At 51.4% G+C, this 27,506-nt stretch overlaps 1 protein-coding gene across 1 annotated transcript in view; it reads left to right on the forward strand.

Moving 5' to 3' along the window:
• The window catches only part of FMN1 (formin 1), a 469,294-nt gene that overhangs the window by 254,068 nt on the left and 187,720 nt on the right, over nucleotides 1-27,506 (forward strand). The window contains exons 4-7 of the mRNA XM_085627914.1: nucleotides 10,682-11,370; nucleotides 11,579-12,123; nucleotides 12,397-12,911; nucleotides 13,238-14,217. Coding sequence (XP_085484040.1) covers nucleotides 10,682-11,370; nucleotides 11,579-12,123; nucleotides 12,397-12,911; nucleotides 13,238-14,217 — 2,729 coding nt within the window. The remainder of the gene's footprint in view (nucleotides 1-10,681; nucleotides 11,371-11,578; nucleotides 12,124-12,396; nucleotides 12,912-13,237; nucleotides 14,218-27,506) is intronic.

The raw sequence follows: 27,506 nt of genomic DNA on the forward strand, positions 1-27,506 counted from the left end.
GTCTTCGCTACCAAGGACACACAGCATGGCATGCGGGGGGAGGAGGGCTGGTGGCCGCTCTGGGTGCTCAGCAGATCCCCTGTGTGTCCGAGTGAGAGACCAGCAGTACATGCACCCCTCCCCCGACAAGGGTCTGCTGCTTTCAGTCATGACAAAGCTAGGAGGAAGGTGTCCGGTCTTGGCACAGAGTGGGGATGGGCAGACGGACTCCGGAGCAGAGAGTGCCACACGTGAGGCAGCGCCTTACTCTCTTAGAATGGGCTTCTAGGCGCGCACCCACCGCTCTCAGGACCAGGCCACAGCTCGTCACGGCAGGATGAAACAGGTGACCAGCTTAGCCGATGTGTACACCTTCCGTAGTGACGTTGTAAAGGGCCGGGCAGCTGGAGAGGGTTGCTGTGTGTCTGCCCCACTTGCAGGCACACACCAGCACCCCACATGCAGACACACACACGCACCCCACATGCAGACACACACACGCACCCCTGAGGCAGACACACACGCACCCCACAGGCAGGCACACACGCAACCCACAGGCAGGCACACACACACGCACCCCACAGGCAGGCACACACCCCACAGACATACACACACTAGCTCCCCACAGGCAGACACGCAAACGTACCCCACAGGCAAGCACACACCAGCACCCCACAGGTAGACACAAACGCACCCCAAAGGCAGACACACACACACACCCCAAAGGCAGACACACACACACACCTCACAGGCAGACACACACACGCACCTCACAGGCAGACACACACACACACACACACACACACACACACACACGCACCTCACAGGCAGACACACACACACGCACCTCACAGGCAGACACACACACACGCACCCCACAGGAAGACACACACCAGTATCCCACAGGCATCCACACACCAGTATCCCACAGGCATCCACACACCAGTATCCCACAGGCATCCACACACCAGTATCCCACAGGCATCCACACACCAGTATCCCACAGGCATCCACACACCAGTATCCCACAGGCATCCACACAACAGCATCCCACAGGCACTCACCAGCATCCCACAGGCACTCACCAGCATCCCACAGGCAGACACTCACCAGCATCACAGGCATCCAGACACACACCAGCATCCCACAGGCATCCAGACACACACCAGCACCCCACAGGCATCCACACACCAGCACCCCACAGGCATCCACACACCAGCACCCCACAGGCATCCACACACCAGCACCCCACAGGCAGACACACACACACACACACATGCCAGCACCCCACAGGCAGACGCACACGCCAGCACCCCACAGGCAGACACACACACCAGCACCCCACAGGCAGACACACACACCAGCACCCCACAGGCAGACACACACACCAGCACCCCACAGGCAGACACACACACTAGCACCCCACAGGCAGACACACACACTAGCACCCCACAGGCAGACACACACACTAGCACCCCACAGGCAGACACACACCAGCATCCCACAGGCAGACACACACCCGCACCCCACAGGCATTAACAGCCTCAGCTTTCCTCAAACTCAGACCTAAAGATGTACATCACAGACTGCAGCCGCCAGACAAGCTCTGCTCTCACATGCACAGCATTTCCACCAGTAACGGAAGATGGCTTACAAACAAGTGCAAAACAAAAGTGGGGAACATAATTATGCTCCACTCCCAGTCGCACTGCGTGAAAGGACGTTTCATCCTGCTTCAAGTTTCCACGTGTAATTTACTCCATTTTCAATCGAGGTTAATCAACTCTATTATCCCAACTTTTCATGCTTTTCTTTTTGTAATCCACATACATAATGTATTGTGCGTTTTGAATGCTTCCCGTATTCAAAATGTGCCCATCCGGACCTCTTCAAGAATATGATCAGAACACACGATTCGTCCAGGACAGCATCTCTTTAGTGACACCCAATGCATTTCGGGCTTATAATAGCCCTTCGTCAGGGAAACTGCAATTAAATCATTTTAGACAAAACACATCGTTACTACATTATCCTTAGTCAAATATCTACAGTTCATCATGTTGCATTTCTTATGTTTGGGAAACATTACAACTATACAACCTATTCCCCGTGTATATCACTAAAACAAAACAAAACCAGAGTTGAAATGAACTTATTCCCCTCTATACCTAACCATTCCGTTTCCCCCGTAAACCGAACTATGTTTCCCACATTCTCACTTAATACCAAACATCTACCTTCCAACACAATCATCCTCATAACTGGTCTCTCACTCTCCTATGCCTTCCTGCATTCATGCCATACTCTCATTCCGTAACTATTCGCTGCATGAACCACACATATTACTAAACACCTACTACCAAACATCTACCCTCCAATGCATTCATCCTCATCACTCAATCTCCTATGCCTTCCTGCATTCACGCCATACTCTCATTCCGTAACTATTCGCTGCATGAACCACGCATATTACTAAACACCTATGTAACGCCCTGAACGTCTCAGGATCGTTTAACAGACACGATAATGAGAACGCAACCACTTGTGAAGGTTTAGTTATTTTAATGAAGGCAAAAACAATACAAGGAATAAACAAAGGTTATAGTCACTGGAATCCTCCAGGCTAAGTACGTTACCAGCCCACAGCACGGATGGTCCTAACCGTCCTCTGCATATACGCCGATCCCAGCGTATGCCAACAGAGGGCAGAAATGAAATGGCCGACAATGCCAATCGGTAGGCTGTGAGGGGCACGAAGAGTGTTGGGGAGAATCGAGGAGTCAGGGAAACACCCAGCCGGGGTCTCTACCTGAAGGGAGCAGCCGCTCAACCTCTTCCTCAGACTGCACCGGGACGCGGAGTCACCTCCTGGTGATGCGTCACCGATACCCCAATCACAAGCAAAGAAGACTGAACCGAGAGCAGCCGCTCGATCGATCCTGTGGACTTCCGAGTCTGTAACGCGGCAAACACCTCCTGGTGTGCGTTACAGCTGGCAGTCCCTGTATCTCTGGTCGGGCTGGGAGTTACGACTCCAACCAGCAAAAGCGCCACTGCGCTTTGACTCAGCCGAGTCAAAAAGCGAAGCTCAATGGTTATCCGGTAGAGCTTCCGGGTCCTTCACAGGTGACGATGGGGCAAGACACGGCCCAGGGAGTAACGACTCGTCCTACCTCCGTTCTTGCCTTACTGGAGCACCACTCCGGAACACTGCTCTTCACTAAGCAGGTACGTCGGTGTAAACACAATATCCGACAGCGTTGTACCTCCCGGTTCCTCCCTTTATAGGGCGTGTTTTCCTTGAGTTATGTAACAGCTCTCCTGTTTACATAAGGGCGTGTTTTCCTTGAGTTATGTAACAGCTCTCCTGTTTACATAAGGGCGTGTTTTCCTTGAGTTATGTAACAGCTCTCCTGTTTACATAACCTCTCAACCGCTAAGCATCCTGGGAGATGTAGTCCGTTTTCGCTGGTTACCGTTTTCCTCCCCTCGCATGACAGGAATTCTTGACAGTACATCCTCCCTCTCAGCGGCTCCCCACGGGTCCAGCGCTGGCAGGAAAACGCCGATGGAACAAGGAGATCAAGCGCGGAGCATGAACCCCTTCAGCCGGTTCCCATGACTGCTCCTCCGGGCCATAGCCTTTCCACGCAACCAGGTACCACAGCTTCCCCCTGCGCCATTTGGACGCCCGTATGCCCGACACTTCATACTCCACCTCCGACTCCACGCATACCGGCCTAGGTGTCCCAGACGGCTTGGAGGGTGCTGGTTTGAGCAATGATACATGAAAGACAGGGTGTATCCGCAATGACTGGGGCAAGCACACCTTCACGTTCACGGGACCCATACACTTGGTAATTCGATAGGGGCCCATGTACTTGGGATGGAACACACTGTTCTTTCGAAACCTCATGTTTCTTGTGGATATCCAGACGTAGTCTCCAGTGCGGTACAGTGGCCCGGGCCTTCTCTTCCTGTCTGCCGCAGCCTTGTATCTTCTCTTGGCCTCTATTAGGACAGCCCTTGAGCGCATCAACGTGTCTTTTATGTGTGCCACCCTGTCCGCTGTGGCGGGAATCCTGTCCTCTCTGAACGGATGTAGAAATGGCAAGAACCTGGGATGTTGGCCATAGTTGCTATAGAACGGAGATGACTGTGTGGAGCTGTGAGTGGCGTTGTTATAGGCTATCTCTGCAACCCATAGCAAGTCGACCCATTCTTCCCTGCCCTGGTCCACAAAACATCGCAGATACTGTTTGAGCGTTTGGTTCAGGCGTTCGGTTTGGCCGTCCGTTTGAGGGTGGTAGCTGGTGGACAGGGCGGTCTTAACATGCAGTGCACCAAGTCTTCCAGAATTGCGCAGTAAACTGCGACCCCCGGTCCGACACGATCACCCCAGGTAATCCATGCAGTCGTACCACATTCTTTAGGAGTAGTGACGCCAATTCCCCGGCCGTAGGGACTCTCTTGCAGGGGATGAAGTGCCCCATTTTCGTCAAGTAATCCACCACCACCAGTATTGCCGTCATCCCCTGGTCTACCGGTAGGCCCACCACGAAGTCCAGTGATATGCTATCCCATGGTCTATCCGGGGTCGGAAGTGGATGTAAGAGCCCTTGGGTTCGGCCATGGTCGGCCTTCATGGTAGCACACGTAGGACACTCCTGTCCCCACCTCCTGACATCCACTCTCATGGTTGGCCACCAGAAATGCCGTCCCATGCTAGCCACCGTTTTTTCAAAGCCCAAATGACCTGCGCATGGAGAGTCATGGCACCAGATGAATGCTTGTTTCCTTAGCCTAGGCGTGGGTATCAATAGGCACCTGCCCTTCAGGGGTATCCCGTCCTTCAGCTGCCATTCTCTGTGACTGAGGAGCCACCTCCGCCATGCGAATGACCTAATCCCTCTCTTTATTCCCCTCAGGAAAGTATCCGGTTGGATAACCCCCAATACCATCCTCGGGGAAATGATGGAATGCTCGGTCGCAGGCAATGGTTCCTTAACTGCAGATTGACGGGACAGGGCGTCCGCCTTCCGGTTTTCCGTCCCCGGCCGATATGTGATGCGGAAGTTGAACCCCGCAAAGAAGATCATCCACCGCAGCTGTCTGGGAGAAAGGTGTCTTGTGGCCGTCATGAACTGTAGGTTCCGATGGTCCGTGTACACCGATACCACATGTCTTGCCCCCATCAACCAATGCCTCCATTCGGTGAAGGCGTCCTTGATTGCGAGAAGCTCCTTCTCCGCAATATGGTAGTTGCGTTCGGCGTCGTTGAGTTTGCGGGACATGTACGCAACGGGATGAAGCACCCCTGTGTCGTGGGTGCGTTGGGACAAGATAGCCCCCAGCGCCACATCCGATGCGTCCGCTTCCACCACGTAGGGGAGATCCGGATCGGGGTGAGCCAACACCGGCGCCTTACCAAAGGCGCTTTTCAGGGCCTCAAAGGCTTTGTTCGCTTCAGGGGACCAGACAAACTCCTTGGACTTCTTCAGTAGCTGTGTGATTGGGGCCACCAATCCTGAAAATCCATCTATAAACCGCCTGTAAAAGTTGGCGAAGCCAATGAAACTTTGGACGTCCTTCACGCTTTGGGGCACCGGCCATTCTTTCACCGCCTTGATCTTTCGTTCTGCCATCTCCTGTCCCTCTGGACTCAGCATCACTCCGAGGAATTCCACGGATGTGACCTGGAAGTCACACTTGCTGAGTTTACAAAACAGCATGTTTTCCCTCAGCTTTTGGAGCACAGCTTTGACGTGGTGTACGTGCTCCTCCACACTGGACGAATAGATGAGGATATCGTCGATATATACGACCACGTAGATATCCAACTCCTCTCTGAATACCTCATTCAAAAAGTACTGAAAGGCTGCCGGGGCGTTGCACAGACCGAACGGCATGACGAGGTACTTAAAAAGGCCGAACCTGGTCTTAAAGGCGGTCTTCCACTCGTCTCCGTCCCTCATGCGCACCAGATGGTATGCCCCTTTCAAATCCAACTTGGTGTAGATACGAGCTTTCTTGACCTGTTCCAGAAGTACACTGATGAGAGGCAAGGGGTACCGATTCTTTACGGTTATCGCATTCAATGCCCTAAAGTCCACACAGGCTCTCAGCTCCCCATTAGCCTTCGGGATGAAGAAGAGTGGCGAGGCGGCCGGAGACTTGGACGGGCGGATGAATCCTAGCTTGAGGAGTTTATCCAGGTACCCCCGGAGATGCACGTTTTCAGGCTCCGTCAGGGCATACAGCCTGCCGCTGGGAACGCTGGCCCCTGGCACCAGGTCGATCTGGCAGTCAAACTGTCTATGTGGTGGTAGCACTTCCGCCTTCACCTCATCAAATACATCCTCAAAACTGTGATAAGCCTGGGGGAGAGCCACATCTTTTTCTGCCGCTGTAGCCACCGTCTGACTCCCGCTCTCGTCTGCGTCAAGGGATTCCGTTCTTATTCCACAATGCAGGATGCAATACGGTGACGTCAGTTCGATGCGATGTGTTGGCCAATCCACAGAGGGGTTGTGTTTCTGTAGCCACGGCAATCCCAATATGACGCCATATTGGGGCGCTCGGATGATGTTAAAATCGATTTGTTCCAAATGGTTCCTCCCACATCTCATCGGAAGGACCCCCGTGTGCTGCCCGATGGGCCCCGTCACCAATCGCCTTCCGTCTACAGCATAGACGTCTTCGGGTACAGCTTTGGGAAGAAGCACTAGCCCTAACCTGCATGCCTCGTTGTGGTCCATAAACATGCCAGTGGCCCCTGAATCCACCATGGCCACAACGGGTATCCACTGGTCATGCACTCCCACGTGCACCGTGAGAAACAGGTGTCGTTGTCCCTTAGTGACCGAGTTGGAAAGTGAAGGGATGGATGAGTGACTCCGAGATGCCCCTTCTTTGGTCTGGGAGTCCTCTAGTTTTCCGCCGGTACGTCCACCACGGCTGTTACCGACCGGTTGGCCCGATAACGTGACGTCTTCGGTTTGGCAGGGCATTCACGTACGTAGTGGCCTTTTTTGCCACAATATAGGCACAATCCTTGTTTACGGCGTGACTCTTTCTCCGTGGCTGTGAGGCTCGCTCGTATTGCGCCGATGTCCATGGGTTCTCCCTTGGATGCGGTGGAAGTTTCAGGACTTCCCACTGTCACATAGGATGGAAGGGAGTTTCCTTTTCTCCCATGATCCCCCTTTCTTTCACTTAGCCTATGTTCCAGCCGTAATACCAGGTTGATAAGGCCCTCACATGTCTTGGGTTGTGGGTCAATATAAGCCACGGCGTCCTTGAGCTCATCACACAGCCCGTGATGGAAGAGCGCCGTCTGTTTAGCAACAGGCCACTTGGTTTCCGCAACCAGCCTTCGGAACGCGTTGAGATACTGCACCAGGTCGTTGGATCCCTGTCTCAACTCAAGCATTTCACGGTCCGCCGTGTACGAGTCAGCCCTTCTGTCGAAGACCTTCAGGAATTCCTCGCGAAAAGCACCCCAATCACATAAGATGGGGTCGTCCCTGCTCACCAGAGGTACGGCCCATTGTGCCGCGTTTCCAGCCAAATAGGATATAAGGAAAGCCACACGAGCCTGACTCGTGGGGAACGCCCTTGGTTTGCACGATAAATGTAGCGCCACTTGTGTGAGGAATACCTGCACTGTGTTAGGATCCCCACTGTACCTCTCTGGTGTTGCCAAGGAGACGGCTACCGGCATTTCCACTACTACCGCAGGGGTCTGGTTCGTGAGGGAGGTGCTGGGCGTGAGCGGGTCCAATTGGATAGCACCCAGTCTGGCTTTTACATCGGCTGTTTCTTGCCTGGAGGCAGCCAATTCAATTTGCACGGTCGCTAAAGCAGCCAGCACATCATCAAGTGTTGCCATGTCTGTTATCGACCGGGAGACAGTTAGTGTTATTAAGGTCGGATATTTTGTAACGCCCTGAACGTCTCAGGATCGTTTAACAGACACGATAATGAGAACGCAACCACTTGTGAAGGTTTAGTTATTTTAATGAAGGCAAAAACAATACAAGGAATAAACAAAGGTTATAGTCACTGGAATCCTCCAGGCTAAGTACGTTACCAGCCCACAGCACGGATGGTCCTAACCGTCCTCTGCATATACGCCGATCCCGGCGTATGCCAACAGAGGGCAGAAATGAAATGGCCGACAATGCCAATCGGTAGGCTGTGAGGGGCACGAAGAGTGTTGGGGAGAATCGAGGAGTCAGGGAAACACCCAGCCGGGGTCTCTACCTGAAGGGAGCAGCCGCTCAACCTCTTCCTCAGACTGCACCGGGACGCGGAGTCACCTCCTGGTGATGCGTCACCGATACCCCAATCACAAGCAAAGAAGACTGAACCGAGAGCAGCCGCTCGATCGATCCTGTGGACTTCCGAGTCTGTAACGCGGCAAACACCTCCTGGTGTGCGTTACAGCTGGCAGTCCCTGTATCTCTGGTCAGGCTGGGAGTTACGACTCCAACCAGCAAAAGCGCCACTGTGCTTTGACTCAGCCGAGTCAAAAAGCGAAGCTCAATGGTTATCCGGTAGAGCTTCCGGGTCCTTCACAGGTGACGATGGGGCAAGACACGGCCCAGGGAGTAACGACTCGTCCTACCTCCGTTCTTGCCTTACTGGAGCACCACTCCGGAACACTGCTCTTCACTAAGCAGGTACGTCGGTGTAAACACAATATCCGACAGCGTTGTACCTCCCGGTTCCTCCCTTTATAGGGCGTGTTTTCCTTGAGTTATGTAACAGCTCTCCTGTTTACATAAGGGCGTATTTTCCTTGAGTTATGTAACAGCTCTCCTGTTTACATAAGGGCGTGTTTTCCTTGAGTTATGTAACAGCTCTCCTGTTTACATAACCTCTCAACCGCTAAGCATCCTGGGAGATGTAGTCCGTTTTCGCTGGTTACCGTTTTCCTCCCCTCGCATGACAGGAATTCTTGACAACCTACTACCAAACATCTACCCTCCAATGCATTCATCCTCATCACTCAATCTCCTATGCCTTCCTGCATTCACGCCATACTCTCATTCCGTAACTATTCGCTGCATGAACCGTGCGTATTACTAAACACCTACTACCAAACGTCTACCCTCCAACGCATTCATCCTCATCACTCAATCTCCTATGCCTTCCTGCATTCACGCCATACTCTCATTCCGTAACTATTCGCTGCATGAACCGCGCAGATTACTAAACACCTACTACCAAACGTCTACCCTCCAACGCATTCATCCTCATCACTCAATTACCTATGCCTTTCTGCATTCACGCCATACTCTCATTCCGTAACTATTCACTGCATGAACCACACATTTTACTAAACACCTACTACCAAACATCTACCCTCCAGCGCATTCATCCTCATCACTGATCACTCAATCTCCTATGCCTTCCTGCATTCACACCATACTCTCATTCCGTAACTATTCGCTGCATGAACCGTGCGTATTACTAAACACCTACTACCAAACATCTACCCTCCAGCGCATTCATCCTCATCACTCAATCTCCTATGCCTTCCTGCATTCATGCCATACTCTCATTCCGTAACTATTCGCTGCATGAACCGCGTGTATTACTAAACACCTACTACCAAACGTCTACCCTCCAACACATTCATCCTCATCACTCAATCTCCTATGCCTTCCTGCATTCACGCCATACTCTCATTCCGTAACTGTAGAGGGCCACACGGCCTCTACGCGTTCAGGCATACGCACGCACCCCTCGTGACCGGGCGCGGTTACGGGGGTATAAAATAAATGGGCCGAGGACGCACGTGACCTTACGGCCGGACCATACCACCAAGCTGTCGTGTGCCTCATTTGCCCCGGTCCGTAGTATAGGCCGCAGTCCCCCGTCCCAGCACCACTACACTGGCGACGAAGGTGTGGTGCGAATCCCCGCTGCAGTGCCCCTCGTTTCTGCCCGGAGGAGAGGGCACGCCTGCTGTACGCGGTGTGCGTTATAGGTGTGGCCCGATCGGCCGTGCGGCAGCCGATGTGTTCCCTGCTGATCGCGCGTCCCCGGCGCGAGTCGGAGCATCCGAAGGAGGCGGTGTGTGCCCTCAGCCCGATCATCTCCCCGGTGAGGAAGCACGCGTGTGAAGCCTGCATCGGCCCAGCGCGTGTGCAGCGCGAGAGCGTTGAAGAAAGTGGCGGCTCTACGCGCGATGGTCGTACGTGGCCTGATTGGTCACAAACATCGTGTGGAGGAGCGCAGGAGTGGCAGGGGGCCAGAGAGGCTGTCAGAAACCCAGCAGGTGAGAGGAGGCTGTCCTGTTGACACTGGAGGGGACACTGCTGCATTGGGAGGCACAGAATCACCTGTTACAGTTGAAAGACAAAATATAAAAGTGGTGGCCAGAGGAAAAAAAAAAGAACACAGCAGGGAAGAAACATTTGGACTGCTAGCACACCCGCAGGGGCCAAGAAGAAAGGAAAGAAGAGTGAAACGGGGACAGTGAGAAGGGAGTGGGGTCACGGCCAAGTGCAGGCACGGTGCTCATAGGGACTGGGCAAAAGTGCGAGAGTCGACGCCCGCAGGCTACAGACTCCTTCCCCTCACGGTGTCTGGCAGTGCGAGGTAGAGGCGCATAGAGCGACGGCATGGTGGATGACCAAGCGGCCCCTCTGGTCTTCTCACACGCCTCGGTGATGCCCCTGCCACCCTTCAGTCAGTTGGCGGACCCAGCCACTGCGGCGCTGCGGTGGAAGCGTTGGGTAGGCCGCCTCAACCATTATTTTACGGGGACACGAGAAAACAACGGAAAGGTGAAGAGGTCCTTCTTGATGCACTTTGGAGGCGACGAGCTCTACGAGCTATTCGAGACGCTACCGAACACCGGACAGGAGGACGACTACGATGCCGCGATCACAGCCCTCAACAAGTACTTTGATCCCCAAATGAATCCTGATTACGAAAGGTTCAACCTGCGGCAGGCTCGCCAAGGGGAGACGGAGACGATGGACATGTACTACGCGAGGCTCCGGAGGCTGGCGGCCACGTGTACTGGCATAGACCAAAACGACGAGATCCGGGCGCAGCTAACTGCCGGATGCAAGGCCGTGTCACTGAGGCGCCTTATCCTGCGGCAACCAGGGATCTCACCGGATGACATTCTGATCCTAGCGCGCTCGCACGAACTCTCGGACAAACGCGCAGAAGAAATGGAAACGGTGAGGCTGCGGAATACGTCGGGGGTGGCCGCACCCAAGCCAGTGCAGATAAGAGGAAGCAGTAGAGGCCGTACAGAGGCGCCCCGGAGGTACACCACGACGGGGTACCGGGCCGCGGCCCCACAGCAGGTGCGGATATTGCGGTTTCGACCACGGAGACCAGGAGAGATGCCCCGCGAGAGGGCAGGCATGTGCGAAGTGCGGGAAAGCCAACCACTATGCCAGCGTGTGTCGAGGGCGAGGAGGCAGAGCACGTGGCGGTGCTCCACGCGGATGCCCCGGAAGTCTGAAGCACCTCACGCTAGAGGACAGGGAGTCTGGAGCGCAACCGGACGAAGCCCCGGAGACAGCATACTACGAAGACGATGACGACGTCTTCGACATCTCCTTCACAGGACGTGGGGGCAAGAAGAGGCGTCCGCCGCCCATGTGCCACATCCTAGTCAACGGCTCGCCGGTGCAAGCACTAATAGACACAGGGGCGTCCGTGAACGTCATGGACTCCCACCAGTTTGACCGGTTACAACCAAAGCCAAGGCTCTCCCCTAGCAAAACCAGGATCTTCACATACGGGGGCACGGAGCCACTCCCTCTGCGGGGCATGATCGAGGTAGAAGTGTCCAGTGGCGCGCACACGCTGACGGCGACGTTCCATGTCACGGAGGGTGGAACAGGCACGCTCGTAGGATGCCGTACCACGGAAGACCTCGAACTGGTGTTCTTCGCCAAACAAGTGCATGATATTCACGCAGAGGACATCTTGAAAGACTTTCCCCAGCTCTTCACGGGGTTAGGGAAGCTAAAGAACCTACAGGTGAAGCTACACATAGACAGGAGCGTACAGCCGAGAGCACTTCGACACAGAAGGATACCGCTGCACATCCGCCCGCTGGTGGAGAAGGAGCTGCAAGCACTGAAGGACTCGGGCGTCATCGAAAAGGTGTCGGGGCCCACACCATAGATGTCTCCCCTAGTGGTGGCGCCTAAACCAAAGCAACCGGGTGCGATTCGCCTGTGTGTGGACATGCGACTTCCCAATCAAGCCATCAGACGGTAGCGGCATGTGACCCCGACGATGGACGACATCGTAGCGGACTTGAACGGGGGCACAATGGTTCTCAAAGTTAGACCTCAACTCGGGCTACCACCAACTAGAGTTGGCCCCGGAGAGCAGGTACATTACCACATTCTCGACGCACGTGGGGTTGAGGAGGTACACCCGGCTCAGCTTCGGGGTGTCGTTGGCGGCAGAGGTTTTTCAGAATGTGATTCAGGACGCATCGGAGTGATCAACCTGAGCGACGACATTCTCATCTACTCCAAAAGCCTGGAAGAACATCACGCCAGACTTCGGGCGACGCTGCAGCGGTTGGTGAACTGTGGCCTCATGCTGCACAAGAAGTGTGCGTTCTATCAGAGCTGGATCGACTTCTTCGGGTATGTGTTCTCCAGGGAGGGGCTGAAGGTGGACCCTCGGAAGGCGGCGGCAATCCGGAATGCACCCGTGCTACAAAGTCCCACGGCAATTAGAAGCTTTCTTGGCATGGCGACGTACTGCGGCCGGTTTCTGCCGAATCTGGCCACGCTGGCAGAGCCCCTGAGACAGCTGACAAAGGCCGGGGCGCCATGGGCTTGGACGCCACGGGAGGACGCGGCGTTCCAAGGGGTGAAGAAGGCGCTCCTGGACCAAACAACAATGGCGTATTTCCACCCAGGACGGAACACAGAGTTGGTGGTGGACGCCACCCCGTTGGGGCTAGGCGCGGTGCTGCTACAGGAGGCCAGGAGTGTACACGCCCGTGTCATACGCCAGTCGGGCGCTGTCGCCAACGGAAACGAGGTACGCACAGATAGAGAGCGAGGCCCTGGCCATCCGCTGGGCCTGCCAGCACCTTCATCTATACCTATTTGGTCACTCGTTCAAAGTCATAACGGACCACAAGCCGCTGGCGCCACTCTTCAGCGGATCAAACAGGCTGGCACCACCAAGGATCGAAAGGTGGGCAGTGCAGTTGCAGGCCTACTCATTCCAACTCAGCGGACTTCCTGTCCAGACACCCTCCGCTTGGGGACGAGCAAGCCCCGTCAGACGACAACTTGCGGACTGAGGCCTTCGTGCAGATGGTGGAAGACGACGCGTGCCCGCGGGCGATCACCAAGGCGGAGATGTGCGAGGCCACGGAACAAGATACCACGCTTCAGCGCGTCACGGACGCTCTGGCCACGGGTCGTTGGCACAGGTTCCTGGACGGAGTGGCAGGCCTGGTGGAGGATGAGCAGAATGCAAGAAAACAGCTGTGGAAGGTGCGGCACGAGCTGAGCGTGGGAGAATCAGGCCTGGCACTGAGGGACCAGAACATTGTAGTCCCGCATGACCTCCAGAGGCGTCTAGTATCCATAGCGCATCAGGGCCACCAAGGTGCCGGGAAGACGAAGGCGAGACTCCGGTCCAAAGTATGGTTCCCGGGCATGGATAGACTCGTCGATGAGGAAGTGCGGACTTGTCACTCGTGCGCGATAACAGGGCCTGACCCTGTTCCTGCACCGGTGATCACCGAGGAACCCTGTGACACGCCCTGGGCGAGGGTGAGCATCGACTTCGGCAGTTTTCCAGATGGGCGGCACACGATGGTCATCATGGATTCGTGCACGAAGTTCCTGGTGGTCGAAATGGTATCTTCCACGGGGTTCACGCAGGAACAACCCGCTCTTGAAAAGGTGTTTGCGACGTTTGGCCTGCCGGAAGAGATGAAGTCGGACAATGGCCCGCCCTTCCAAGGGCAGGAGTTTCAGGACTTTTTAAGGCGCAGAGGGGTCAAGCACCGACGAATCATGCCCCAGTGGCCGCAAGCCAACGGAGAGGTGGAGCGTTTCATGAGGACTCTACAGGGCCATGCGCATAGGGGTCGATCAACATCCGTAAACATGCCTCCACCAGTTCCTGTTCGCTTACCGGCAAACGCCACACGCAACGACCGGGTGTGCCCCGGCTACACTCCTCCTGAAATGCCATCCGCGAGATCTCATCCCCAAAGTGGGTGCCTCGATGCCCCCGGACCGGGACCCGGTGCGAACACAGCAAAGGCGACAACAGAATAACGACAAGGCCACGGTGCAGTGAGGGGCCAGAGTCCCGAACATTCAAGTAGGTTCGAAAGTCCTCCTAAAAGACCGCGACCGGAAAGCTGGACAGTAACCCAGGTGCAGGGGACGATGGTTACAGCACAGAGGGGGCGACACACTGTCGTAAGGAATGTGTCCTGGTTCAGGGTGATACCGAGCAACTCGTCCGGAGGCTCAGGCAACCCGGATGAGGACGAAGACCACGGGGCAGCCGACGATCCGCGCAGTCTGGAAGCGGGGGTCGCAAGGCCGGAGAGCCCGGCAAGGCCGCAGCCCGGGGAATGCGGAGAACGTCCGAGGAATCCTAGCCACGACGGGGTCGTGGAAGAGTCCGGCCCGAGGGGCCGCCTGGCAGCGAGACCCCTGCATCCCAAGAGACACAGTTTCGGAGTCAACGGTACCAGCTAAGGCCGAACCCGGCTCCCAGTCAAAAACTGAAGGACTGTGCCTGTTGTGTGGATGGAAGCAGGGGGATGCCGATGGGGCCTAGGCCCAGAGCACAATGAGGACTTTGGACACGTAGGCGATAACGTTATTTCTTTCTTTCTCTCTCTCTCTCTCTCTCTCTCTCTCTCTCTCTCTCTCTCTCTCTCTCTCTGTCTCTGTCTCTGTCTCTGTCTGTCTCTCTGTCTCTTGATTCTACAGGTTGGAGTCCCGTTGGTTTGTTTGGCCGGCTAAAGGTTTGGAGGGATGTAGAGGGCCACACGGCCTCTACGCGTTCAGGCGTACGCACGCACCCCTCGTGACCGGGCGCGGTTACGGGGGTATATAATAAATGGGCCGAGGTCGCACGTGACCTTACGGCCTGACCATACCACCAAGCTGTCATGTGCCTCATTTGCCCCGGTCTGTTGTATAGGCCGCAGTCCCCCGTCCCAGCACCACTACAGTAACTATTCGCTGCGTGAACCGCGCTGATTCACACCCTCCCAACTCTCCCCGCTACCCGGTTTGAACCGGCAAATGTTCGCGCAACCTATTACTCAACACCTAACCGCCAAAAACCGCTTTGCTCTTAACATCCACGCAAATGAAATCACCACCTCGTGACTCTGCCATTTAAAGCCAAGCCTCCTCCCCCGATACATAAAGCAATAAATACCTGACTCTGACCACTCCCTGAGCCCATCTCCTTGACTTCAACTCCCATAATCCACTACATAATCACCATTGTGAACTGAAAAAGCTGAAACAGGAACTCGATTTAAAATTGTGCGAATATTTCACAAATCTAGACAGTCCATGTGTTTGTCCCAAATTGGAGTCGCCTCTCAGAATTTAGCTATTGTTGGAGCATTATTATGTTCCCCACTTTTGAATTGAACTGTCTGTGCCAAACAGGGCAAGGCATCGCCTGTGAGAAGTTGGCCTGATGTATGATGTCACTAGTTCTAGTGTACATCTTATATCAGTCCAAACAACCCTTATGGTGATTGGTTGTAAAGTCAACCTTATAGACCAGCTATCCTAGTGGTAGCATGGACAAGAGCAGTCTTAGGCTAAACTCTGAATGGCATGTGAAGCCAGCTGTGATACCATATATAATCCCTTGAATACCAAATGAAAGGACACCACAACAGATATATATATAAAATAAAGTGTATTTATTCTAGTCAAACCCTCAGCACTCTTTATGAGATTAGAGGGAAGTACAACACAGTCTTATTTAAGCATACATTAAGTCACACAGGTGAGTAATACAGTTAGGCCCTAGGGGCCACGCAAACCATATACTAAAGAAGTGGTATAAGGACCACTGTCACGGAAATAGGATAGGCCTAGGCCCAGGGAATCGCTGGGGCTACACTACACTAGCAACAGTCAGGAAGTGGGAGGCCCACGGGATTCAGGTGCAGAGTGGAAACACTCACGCGTAATGCGTAAAAGTCGATAGAATTACTAGCAAGTAGAAATTAACAGTTTAAGGACACTTCTGAAGCAGCTAGAGAGTCGAGACTCGGAAACTAGACCCTAGGATAGTCACTACCCTGGTGAGCACCGAAGTACCCAAGTTACCTAGCCCACGGGCTGCGGGTGCATAGGGGTGAACTTGCGTCGGGTTTCGTCGTGGACTTCTATGGATGCCTGAAGGAAAGTTGCTGACAGGCAGTCAGTGAAGAGTGTCCGGTGGATCCCAAGGCTGGGATCAAGAAGAGAGGATACCTGCAAGCAGAAGGGACAGAGTCAAGGTCACTAGCCAGTGACCACGTGGAACCAGGAAGGAACCAGGCGATGTCGTGAAGATTGCAGGTGAAAGGTGAAGCTTGTCGCTGCAGCCACGGGTACCAGGAGACGTCGAGGACGACCAGGACCAGGAGGCGAGCTGTCCCACGAAGGCTCTTGCTGTCGGCGGCGTCGAAGTCGAACTAGGACTCACCAAGCCTTGGCAAGCGGAACCCACGAAGAACGGAGGACTTGCTTCTGGTGCAGACCAGGGAGGTCTGGGGTGCTTCTCTTTTGCAAGGAAGCGGGAGCCAGTCTGGAGGAGCCAAACCAGCAGTGAAGATTTCAGGGTGCGTCGTCACAAAGGCCGTTAGCCAACGGGCAAGCAGCCGGACAGACGCGGCAAGCAGGAAAATGCAGAAGGGCCCCACGCAGGACTCGTGGAGTGTGGGGGGCTGATCTTCGGTGCAGATGGTGCTTGGGGTTGGGGCTTCTCAATCCCCGGTGCACAACTTCGAGGGTGCCTCAGAAGCTGCGCTGGACGATACTCGCCACTTTTCCCAGGTAGCCGGTCCCACGTCTCTCGTCGCCTCCACGGATCTCAGCTCGGCTGTGGATGTGGATCAGGGTCGGAGAAATCTGGAAGTCAAGGCTCTGGTCGGGCTCTGCAGTCGGTCCCTCGTAGAACTTCAGCAAAGCAAAGGGTAGTCTCTTGATGGTGCCTGTTTGCACAGGGTAGCCACTCCTTGGCCACAAGGGAGATTCTTCAGTCTTCTTCTTTCGTCGAATGTCGAAGGTCCAGAGTTTCTGTTCAAGTTGCAGGTTCAGGACAATCTAATCTCCTGGAGCCCAGCTACCACTCTTATACTAATCTGGGGGGCTGGGTTGCCTGCTAGGTCACGCCTTATGGGTGGGAGCGGGGTGGGGCAAGCAACCGGACAGACGCGTCGAGCAGGAAAATGCAGAAGGGCCGCACGCAGAACTCGTGGAGTGCTGATCTTCGGTGCAGAGGGTGCTCGGGGTTGGGGCTTCTCAACCCCCAGAGCACAACTTCGAGGATGCCTCAGAAGCTGCACTGGAAGCAAGTAGCCAATTTTTCCAGGTAGCCGGTCCCACGTCTCTCGTCGCCTCCACGGATCTCAGCTTTGCTGTGGATGTGGATCAGGGTCGGAGAAGTCTGGAAGTCAAGGCGCTGGTCGGGCTCTGCAGTCGGTTCCTCGTAGAACTTTAGGCAAAGCAAACGGCAGGTCGCTTGATGGTGCCTGTTTGCACAGGGTGGCCACTCCTTGGCCACAAGGGAGATTCTTCAGTCTTCTTCCATAGTCGAATGTCGAAGGTCCAGAGTTTCTGTTCAAGTTTCAGTTTTCAGGATAATCCAAAGTCCTAGGGACTCAGCTCCCACTCTTATACTAATCTGGGGGGCTGGGTTACCTGCTAGGTCCCTCCTATGGGTGGGACCAGGGAGGGGGAGTGGTTACACCCCCTTCCCTTTGTCCAGTTTCGCGCCAGGACTGGGGCTGGAGTGCCCCAGCACTGGTTTGAACTGGACTATGCATGGGACACCTTGTGTGCCCCAGGCATGTCTCATTCCTTTCAGCCCTCCCTGCCCCAATACACTAAAGTCTGTCTGGGGAGGTGCTAGCACCTCCCCAAGCAGGAAACCTATTGTCCAAGCCTCCCTTGCCGGGATCACTCCCAGCAGCAGGAGGTCAGACTCGTGTCTGTGGCAGCAGCATCCATTTTGTGATGCTGAGGCTTTGGTTAGAGTTAAACAGTAAAGTAGGATTTTAACATGTCTCTCCCTCTAGAAGGGAGGAATAATATCCTCATCACCAGAAATGGTATGGGGGTATTATTCCAAAGTGTTAGACACCTTACACGACATGTTTTGATAAAGCCAAACCATAGTTACCATAACCGTTTAAGATTATAAGGCACTTTAAGAGTATATGGTAGGCTATATCATAGAACAGCTATAAGGACATGGTTCCAAAAGCTGCAGACAGGCTCAGCTCATGCTAGAGCACCATCTCATATGTTACCAAGCACTCTGCCTCCAGGATTGTTAAGGCCTGCCATAGGAGTGACTGATAGGTACACAGGTGTCTATATATAAGGGTAGATATAGGCATACTATATCTAAGCAAGGGGTGATTACACGACCTTGCCCCAGCTGAGTGATCAGCCAGTTGTGTCTGATTGGAAGGCCAGACCAGGGGTGGCATAATACATGCTGCAGCCCCTGGGAGGCCTAGGGTACACCTATGCCCTGGGTACCTAGGGTACGCTGTACAGGGTCCAATAAGGTGATCCTTACCAATTGGTTATGTACCTAGGGTACATGGAGTCCATTTTAAAGAGAGAGCAGACAGCCTGAGACCCTGAAGGGCAGGATCTCAGGCCAACTAAGTCGAAAAACCAGCTAGACACTAGGCAAAAAGTTGGGGGTAACCATAGGCAGATATCCACCTTCCTACACACACACCCCCCCATCCCCCCCAAACGAAAGGAGATAAGGCTGGCTTTGACAAGGTAAGCCTCTATTGCCTAAGTGGCTATATAAGGAAGAACCAGCACTGGCATGGTTACCCCTTGTCTCATGGTCCACTAAGCAATCCCTCACCCTAAAGGTATCATAGGGTCTCCACCATAGGTAATCTCTACCTTTGGTGTGTCTTTGCAAAGTAAAAGGCTGGTGTTGAGATGGAGTACTGAAGTGAGTGTCCTCAAAGTGAGGCCTCCGCTTCCTCCAATCATCCTCCACCATGGATGCCTTTCTTTCTTTCACTGAGTTGCACTGTGCTCTCAGGGTCAGCCTCTGGCTACCTAAAGCTGGAGGCTGGGTCCCTTTTGTGGGCTTACTGGAGGGACAGGTCAGGTTTGGGGCCCTAAGGTCCCATGTTTGCCTGTGCCCAACAGAATCCCTCTGGGGGAGGTCCCTAACTACCTGTAAAGGAGATCCCTCAGGAATGTCTTCAACCATCACCTGGCTAGGGCTACTAGCCAGGCAATCCTCATTCTTTTGATGGGGGGGTTCTTGTGGACAGGGGCCCTCTTGGGGTCCACTGGCCTCCCTGACCTCTGCAGCCCTGGGCTGACTGAGGCAGGGTAGAGAGAGGCAGGCTACCTGCACCAGACTGGGTCCCACCTTGGAAGGGGCCACTGACATCAGAGGCTCTGCCAGGCCAGGCCTGGCTACCTCTGGGGCAGTTCCTTCACAAGGGGTGAGGTCAGATCCCTGAGGAGGCTGACCTTTTCCTAATGTCTGGGGAGAGGGAGACTTTTCTTCCTCCCCACTACTCTCCGTTTGTGTGGAGTGATCCATAGTTTCAGGCTTCACTACACCTATGTCAGTCTGAGTATGGGCTGAGACCATTACAGCCTTGCCAACCTTTTCAGGGACAACAAAAACTGGGTATAGGCATACATCAGTAAGGACTAGCCTAAAAACTTAAGTAACAAAAGAATTACCAGTACTGAGAAAAACTTTATTGTCCGCCTTTCTTTAGCGGAGGATTATATTGAATAGAAACAACATAAGCCTTTGAACTATTTTTACATCTGTTTAATATATTTGTTTCTTCAATTATTTCATATTGAATTTTATTTTTCAGTTTTTTAGTGTTTTTTTTTTAAAGAAAATAAATTGCAAACATATAACTCAAGACAAGCATTAGCTGTGAACATATAAAACTTTATCACTTCAGACACACACAATCTTTTCAGATCTATTGTAACCTACATTCATTCACATACCATACTGCGCAGTTTCACACATACACATTACCAAACACCAATCGACAAATGTTTTAAATTCTTCTAAGAAATATTTTCATAAGGGCCAAGGAGGCATTTTTAATCAAAATTAAACACAAAAAAATGCGAGATTTGAAAGGATTATTTTAAACTCTTTTGGCCCAAAAGCTATGGTCGACGCGTTTCAAGCCCCGTCTATTCTTGGGACTCTCATCAGGACCTAGAAGCTAAAAAGACAGGGAGAAACTTAGAACTACTCGACACCTCTGCACTTGAATGCAACTGTGCAACATGTATATTTTTTTACCTTTTTCAAAAAGGGGGAAACATAACATCCAGGGTACTTTTAAGACCTACGACAAAAAAGGAGGAACCCATTACAATGAACTCAGCTAGAACACTATTCGTACAGTCATGCATTCAGTTGGATATTGCAAACGCACATGTTTACTTTTTGTGTGTCTTGTCTCGTCTTGGAGGTATGATTATTTAGCTGTGAAGAACGGGAATGAAGGGATTAGTTTAGATGAAATCACCTCTTGTCTGAGAGTTAGGGAGATGCACTTAGTAACTTACTGATTGTTGCTCGAAAACTCCTCGCTGGGAGCGGCGTGTCGTCAGAGAATGTTTCTACGAGCTGAAACAAAGAAATTCCGAAATAAACACCCATTTCTATGGGCAGGATTCTTACGATGGTTTCAAAAATGGAGTACAAAGTACCTTCGTGTTTGCAGCAATCACGATGCTTAAATGTCCGTGTCCTCGTAAAGTATCTACAACTTCGTTTCACTCAGTTACTGCAAAAAGGAGGGAGGGATACTTAGTCACACTCCGCGTGCTGTTGGATTGTTCAGTGTTCAACTACAAAAAAGAGAATTCTAGCTTATTTACCTTAGAGTTTTCGGCACTTCTTTCCGCGGTGGAGACAAATCCTTCTGTGTTCCGCATTTGGACAAGAAATCTCGTGAGATTTAATCCAGCTCAGTAGTCCGAGTATTCATGGGACTTGTAGTTCGAGTCTCGCGGACTCACGATTACTCTCATGGGATTCATAGTTGAAGGCGCAATTTCATTTGGCACGAATGTGAAAGATCGTAGTGAATATCTCCAAGGAGGATGACCAGCGTAGGCAGGGACTTCCTTTATCTTAAGTTATATATTTCGGAAAGTTCGTTCAAGCCATTTCCAGTGATTGACTAGTGGTGCATTGGGTACATTAAGTAATGTACCCAATGCACCACTAGTCAATCACTGGAAAACACACAACCATCAGATTAAAGATCTCAAATGGACGGTGATCTCTAAAATAGAACAGGATTCAAGAGGAGGAGATATCGACATTAAATTGTCAAAGAGAGAAGCCATGTTAATTATAAAATTTAATACGGCTGTGAATGGCTTGAACGAACTTTCCGAAATATATAACTTAAGATAAAGGAAGTCCCTGCCTACGCTGGTCATCCTCCTTGGAGATATTCACTACGATCTTTCACATTCGTGCCAAATGAAATTGCGCCTTCAACTATGAATCCCATGAGAGTAATCGTGAGTCCGCGAGACTCGAACTACAAGTCCCATGAATACTCGGACTACTGAGCTGGATTAAATCTCACGAGATTTCTTGTCCAAATGCGGAACACAGAAGGATTTGTCTCCACCGCGGAAAGAAGTGCCGAAAACTCGAAGGTAAATAAGCTAGAATTCTCTTTTTTGTAGTTGAACATTGAACAATCCAACAGCACGCGGAGTGTGACTAAGTATCCCTCCCTCCTTTTTGCAGTAACTGAGTGAAACGAAGTTGTAGATACTTTACGAGGACACGGACATTTAAGCGTCGTGATTGCTGCAAACACGAAGGTACTTTGTACTCCATTTTTGAAACCATCGTAAGAATCCTGCCCATAGAAATGGGTGTTTATTTCGGAATTTCTTTGTTTCAGCTCGTAGAAACATTCTCTTACGACACGCCGCTCCCAGCGAGGAGTTTTCGAGCAACAATCAGTAAGTTACTAAGTGCATCTCCCTAACTCTCAGACAAGAGGTGATTTCATCTAAACTAATCCCCTCATTCCCGTTCTTCACAGCTAAATAATCATACCTCCAAGACGAGACAAGACACACAAAAAGTAAGCATGTGCGTTTGCAATATCCAACTGAATGCATGACTGTATGAATAGTGTTCTAGCTGAGTTCATTGTAATGGGTTCCTCCTTTTTTGTCGTAGGTCTTAAAAGTACCCTGGATGTTATGTTTCCCCCTTTTTGAAAAAGGTAAAAAAATATACATGTTGCACAGTTGCATTCAAGTGCAGAGGTGTCGAGTAGTTCTAAGTTTCTCCCTGTCTTTTTAGCTTCTAGGTCCTGATGAGTCCCAAGAATAGACGGGGCTTGAAACGCCCGACCATAGCTTTTGGGCCAAAAGAGTTTAAAATAATCCTTTTAAAACTCGCATTTTTTTGTGTTTAATTTTGATAAAAAATGCCTCCTTGGCCCTTATGAAAATATTTCTTAGAAGAATTTAAAACATTTGTCGATTGGTGTTTGGTAATGTGTATGTGTGAAACTGCGCAGTATGGTATGTGAATGAATGTAGGTTACAATAGATCTGAAAAGCTTGTGTGTGTCTGAAGTGATAAAGTTTTATATGTTCACAGCTAATGCTTGTCTTGAGTTATGTTTGCAATTTATTTTCTTTAAAAAACCCACTAAAAAACTGAAAAATAAAATTCAATATGAAATAATTGAAGAAACAAATATATTAAACAGATGTAAAAATAGTTCAAAGGCTTATGTTGTTTCTATTCAATATAATCCTCCGCTAAAGAAAGGCAGACAATAAAGTTTTTCTCAGTACTGGTAATTCTTTTGTTACTTAACCTTTTCAGGGAGGCACTCAGTTTGGGTTTGAGCTGTGACTGTCACAGCTCTTCCAATCTCTACATGGAAGTCTGTCTTTGCCTGGGCTGTGGCTACCACTGCCCTTCCAACCTTTTCAGGGAGGAAATCTACTTGGACAGGGGTTGTGGCTGGCACAACCCCACTACCCTTTTTTGAAAGGCCTACCATTTTGGAATGGGTGTCTTGTTCAACTCCAGCCCAAGCTGAGAGTTCTAAGTCATTCCCCAGTAAGCAGTCCACAGGCAAGGTTGGAGACACTGCCACCCTTTTAGGGCCAGTGACACCTCCCCAGCTGAGACATACCTCTGCCATGGGATGACTGTTCTGTTTGCCATCAATGTTAGTTACCGGGTATGAGAAACCAGGCAAAAGCTGCTCAGAGGGAACTAGCCTATGGGCCACCATAGTGATGCTAGCTCCAGTGTCTCTGTAGGCCTCAGCTTTTCTACCATTGATGTAGGGCTCCTGTCTGTACCTACCCAAAGTGTTGGGACAGGCAGTGAAGTTGGCAAACCCCATTTCACCATCACAGACAAGAGTAGCTGCTGTAGGGCAATTGGCTAAGCCAGGGTCCCCCTGTGTTCCCCAAGAAAACCCAACCAAATTTTTGGGGGCACTCCCACCACCTGGGGGATTACTGCTGACAGTAATAGGTGGTGTGACAGGAGTAGTTGGAGGAACAGTTTTGTTTTTAGCCTTTGGGCAACTGCTGTCAGTTTTCCAATGCCCAGGAGTTTTATACTCATGGCAGTAAGGCTTTTTAACTGTGGTAGAGGAGGGAGCTTGGGACCCACCACCCTGTGTGGAGTTCTGGGGCCCTGAGGAAGATTTCTCTTTTGTTTTTTCCCCACCCTTCTCTTGAGGCTTGGTGGTATCTTTCTTTTGGTCACCACCCTGATTTTTAGGCCTAATCCTGGTCCTGACCCATTTATCTGCCCTCTTTCCCAATTCTTGGGGAGAGGTCAAATCTGAGTTTACCAGGTGTTGATGGAGAAGCTGGTTCTGACAATTACTAAGGATCTGCTCCCTCATAATCAAGTTGTACAATCCTGTATAGTCCTGCACCTTGCTGCCAGTTAACCAACCTTCCAAAGCCTTAGTGGCACAATCCACAAAATCAGACCAGTCCTGTGTCTGTGTCTTCTGGGTGTCTCTGAACAACAACCTATATTGCTCAGTGGTTAAGCCAAACCCATCTATCAGAGTACTCTTCAGGACTTTGTAATTGTTAGCAAGTACAAGTTTCAAAAGCTTTATTCGACAGCATGTCATAAAAGCAAGTAAACATCCTACCAATACTATAAATACTATATTAAGATACATTTAAAAATACATTAAATCTTGATGCTGGCGAGTAGTTTTAAAAATAACATCGTCAATAAAATTAGTCTATTTAAAAAGTAAAATTTTCATTTTTACAGTTAATCATGCTTCATTTAGTGTCAAAAAGTTCATTGGCCTGCTTCTAATGATTTTAGGGTGCGAGAGCGTATTATCCAAGTCCACCCTAAAAATTTAGCAACAGCAATAGCCAGGCAAGGAGTGCAATCAGATTCAAGTATTCTTAGGGCTACCCTGTAACTGCGTGTTCCCAGATTTGAACATACTGGTTTTAACCACCTATGACGTGGAGCAATATACAAGGGACATACAAACAGCAAATGACCTGCGTCTTCAATCAAATCTTTACAGTAATTGTTAGCATCCTCATCACTGACTGTGAGCAGCTTGTCTCTACCTTTGTCAGAAAAGGAGAGCCACAAGATAGCTGCCCACTGACTCTGGGGTACCTGCTGTACTTTGCAGGCCCTCTCCAAAGCAGTCATCCACTTGTGGATGTCATCCCCATTCTGATATGGGGGGACTCTCTTGCTTAGGTTTCTATGGTCATAAGACCTATCCCTATCTCTAGGAATGTTGCTGCCACCAGTGGGTTCTGACCCACACAATTTTTGCTCTCTAGCCAGAGCAAGCTTCTCCTTGGCAAGGGCAAGTTCTTCCCTCTGAATCCTCAGATTAGCTTCCCTCATTCTGGCTTCATGCTCCCTTCTCTCAGGGGAAGTCATTCCCCTGTGAGAGGAAGCATTAGAGATGCTAGAGACATGGGAGTGGATGGGTTCCCTTGAAGGGGATCTGTCTCTCCTGCTTCTCTGGGTAAGCCCACTTGGGGGTCTGTATGGGGGGACCCCATGCAAACTCCCATGTAAGCTTAGGTTAGCCTGGCTAAGTCTTCCTACTTGGCCCTGGCTGTCTACCTCTTCATCTGAAGTCCCATCTGACTCATCTGTGGTGGGTAGACCCTTATCTACAGCTATGGCACCATACTTGGCAGCTCTTTCAGCATCATAGGCCTCCAGAAGCTCCACTAGCTGTCTAAGGGTAGGGTTGGAACCCTGTTTAAATCTCCTGGAGGTACACAGTTGTCTCATCTCCTGGAAAGTGAATGCATCATATCTAGAGGGAATCTGTCCAGGATTCTCCTCTCCTGAGGGAGTATCAGTGTGATCTCCATTCAGGGACATGATTCTAGTGAGGGTGTGGTGTGTGCACCTACCTACACTAGTTGTATCTACTAAACCTCTCTAGTAGTTGTAGTCAGGGTGTTTTACTCCCTTCAACCTACAACCACTAAGTCCAGTAGGACTTAAGTATTATAATCTATGTTATATGTACCTAAACAATATCTGTGTGATCTTTCAATTTAGTATCTCAAGATTACAATGGTATTACAACAGCAAGCTCAGATCCCAACCGCTGCTCACCAATGTGAGAAGTTGGCCTGATGTATGATGTCACTAGTTCTAGTGTACACCTTATATCAGTCCAAACAACCCTTATGGTGATTGGTTGTAAAGTCAACCTTATAGACCAGCTATCCTAGTGGTAGCATGGACAAGAGCAGTCTTAGGCTAAACTCTGAATGGCATGTGAAGCCAGCTGTGATACCATATATAATCCCTTGAATACCAAATGAAAGGACACCACAACAGATATATATATAAAATAAAGTGTATTTATTCTAGTCAAACCCTCAGCACTCTTTGAGATTAGAGGTAAGTACAACACAGTCTTATTTAAGCATACATTAAGTCACACAGGTAAGTAATAAAGTTAGGCCCTAGGGGCCACGCAAACCATATACTAAAGAAGTGGTATAAGGACCACTGTCACGGAAATAGGATAGGCCTAGGCCTAGGGAATCGCTGGGGCTACACTACACTAGCAACAGTCAGGAAGTGGGAGGCCCACGGGACTCAGGTGCAGAGTGGAAACACTCACGCGTAATGCGTAAAAGTCGATAGAATTACTAGCAAGTAGAAATTAACAGTTTAAGGACACTTCTGAAGAGCACTGAAGTACCCAAGTTACCTAGCCCACGGGCTGCGGGTGCATCGGTGTGAACTTGCGTTGGGTTTCGTCGTGGACTTCTATGGATGCCTGAAGGAAAGTTGCTGACAGGCAGTCAGTGAAGAGTGTCCGGTGGATCCCAAGGCTGGGATCAAGAAGAGAGGATACCTGCAAGCAGAAGGGACAGAGTCAAGGTCACTAGCCAGTGACCACGTGGAACCAGGAAGGAACCAGGCGATGTCGTGAAGATTGCAGGTGAAAGGTGAAGCTTGTCGCTGCAGCCACGGGTACCAGGAGACGTCGAGGACGACCAGGACCAGGAGGCGAGCTGTCCCACGAAGGCTCTTGCTGTCGGCGGCGTCGAAGTCGAACTAGCACTCACCAAGCCTTGGCAAGCGGAACCCACGAAGAACGGAGGACTTGCTTCTGGTGCAGACCAGGAAGGTCTGGGGTGCTTCTCTTTTGCAAGGAAGCGGGAGCCAGTCTGGAGGAGCCAAACCAGCAGTGAAGATTTCAGGGTGCGTCGTCACAAAGGCCGTTAGCCAACGGGCAAGCAACCGGACAGACGCGGCAAGCAGGAAAATGCAGAAGGGCCCCACGCAGGACTCGTGGAGTGTGGGGGGCTGATCTTCGGTGCAGATGGTGCTTGGGGTTGGGGCGTCTCAATCCCCGGTGCACAACTTCGAGGGTGCCTCAGAAGCTGCGCTGGAAGATACTCGCCACTTTTCCCAGGTAGCCGGTCCCACGTCTCTCGTCGCCTCCACGGATCTCAGCTCGGCTGTGGATGTGGATCAGGGTCGGAGAAGTCTGGAAGTCAAGGCTCTGGTCGGGCTCTGCAGTCGGTCCCTCGTAGAACTTCAGCAAAGCAAAGGGTAGTCTCTTGATGGTGCCTGTTTGCACAGGGTAGCCACTCCTTGGCCACAAGGGAGATTCTTCAGTCTTCTTCTTTCGTCGAATGTCGAAGGTCCAGAGTTTCTGTTCAAGTTGCAGGTCCAGTGGGGCCCAGCTACCACTCTTATACTAATCTGGGGGGCTG

Source organism: Triturus cristatus, chromosome 9 (assembly GCF_964204655.1).
Source record: "Triturus cristatus chromosome 9, aTriCri1.1, whole genome shotgun sequence".
In the NCBI taxonomy this organism is placed as follows: Eukaryota; Metazoa; Chordata; class Amphibia; order Caudata; family Salamandridae; genus Triturus; species Triturus cristatus.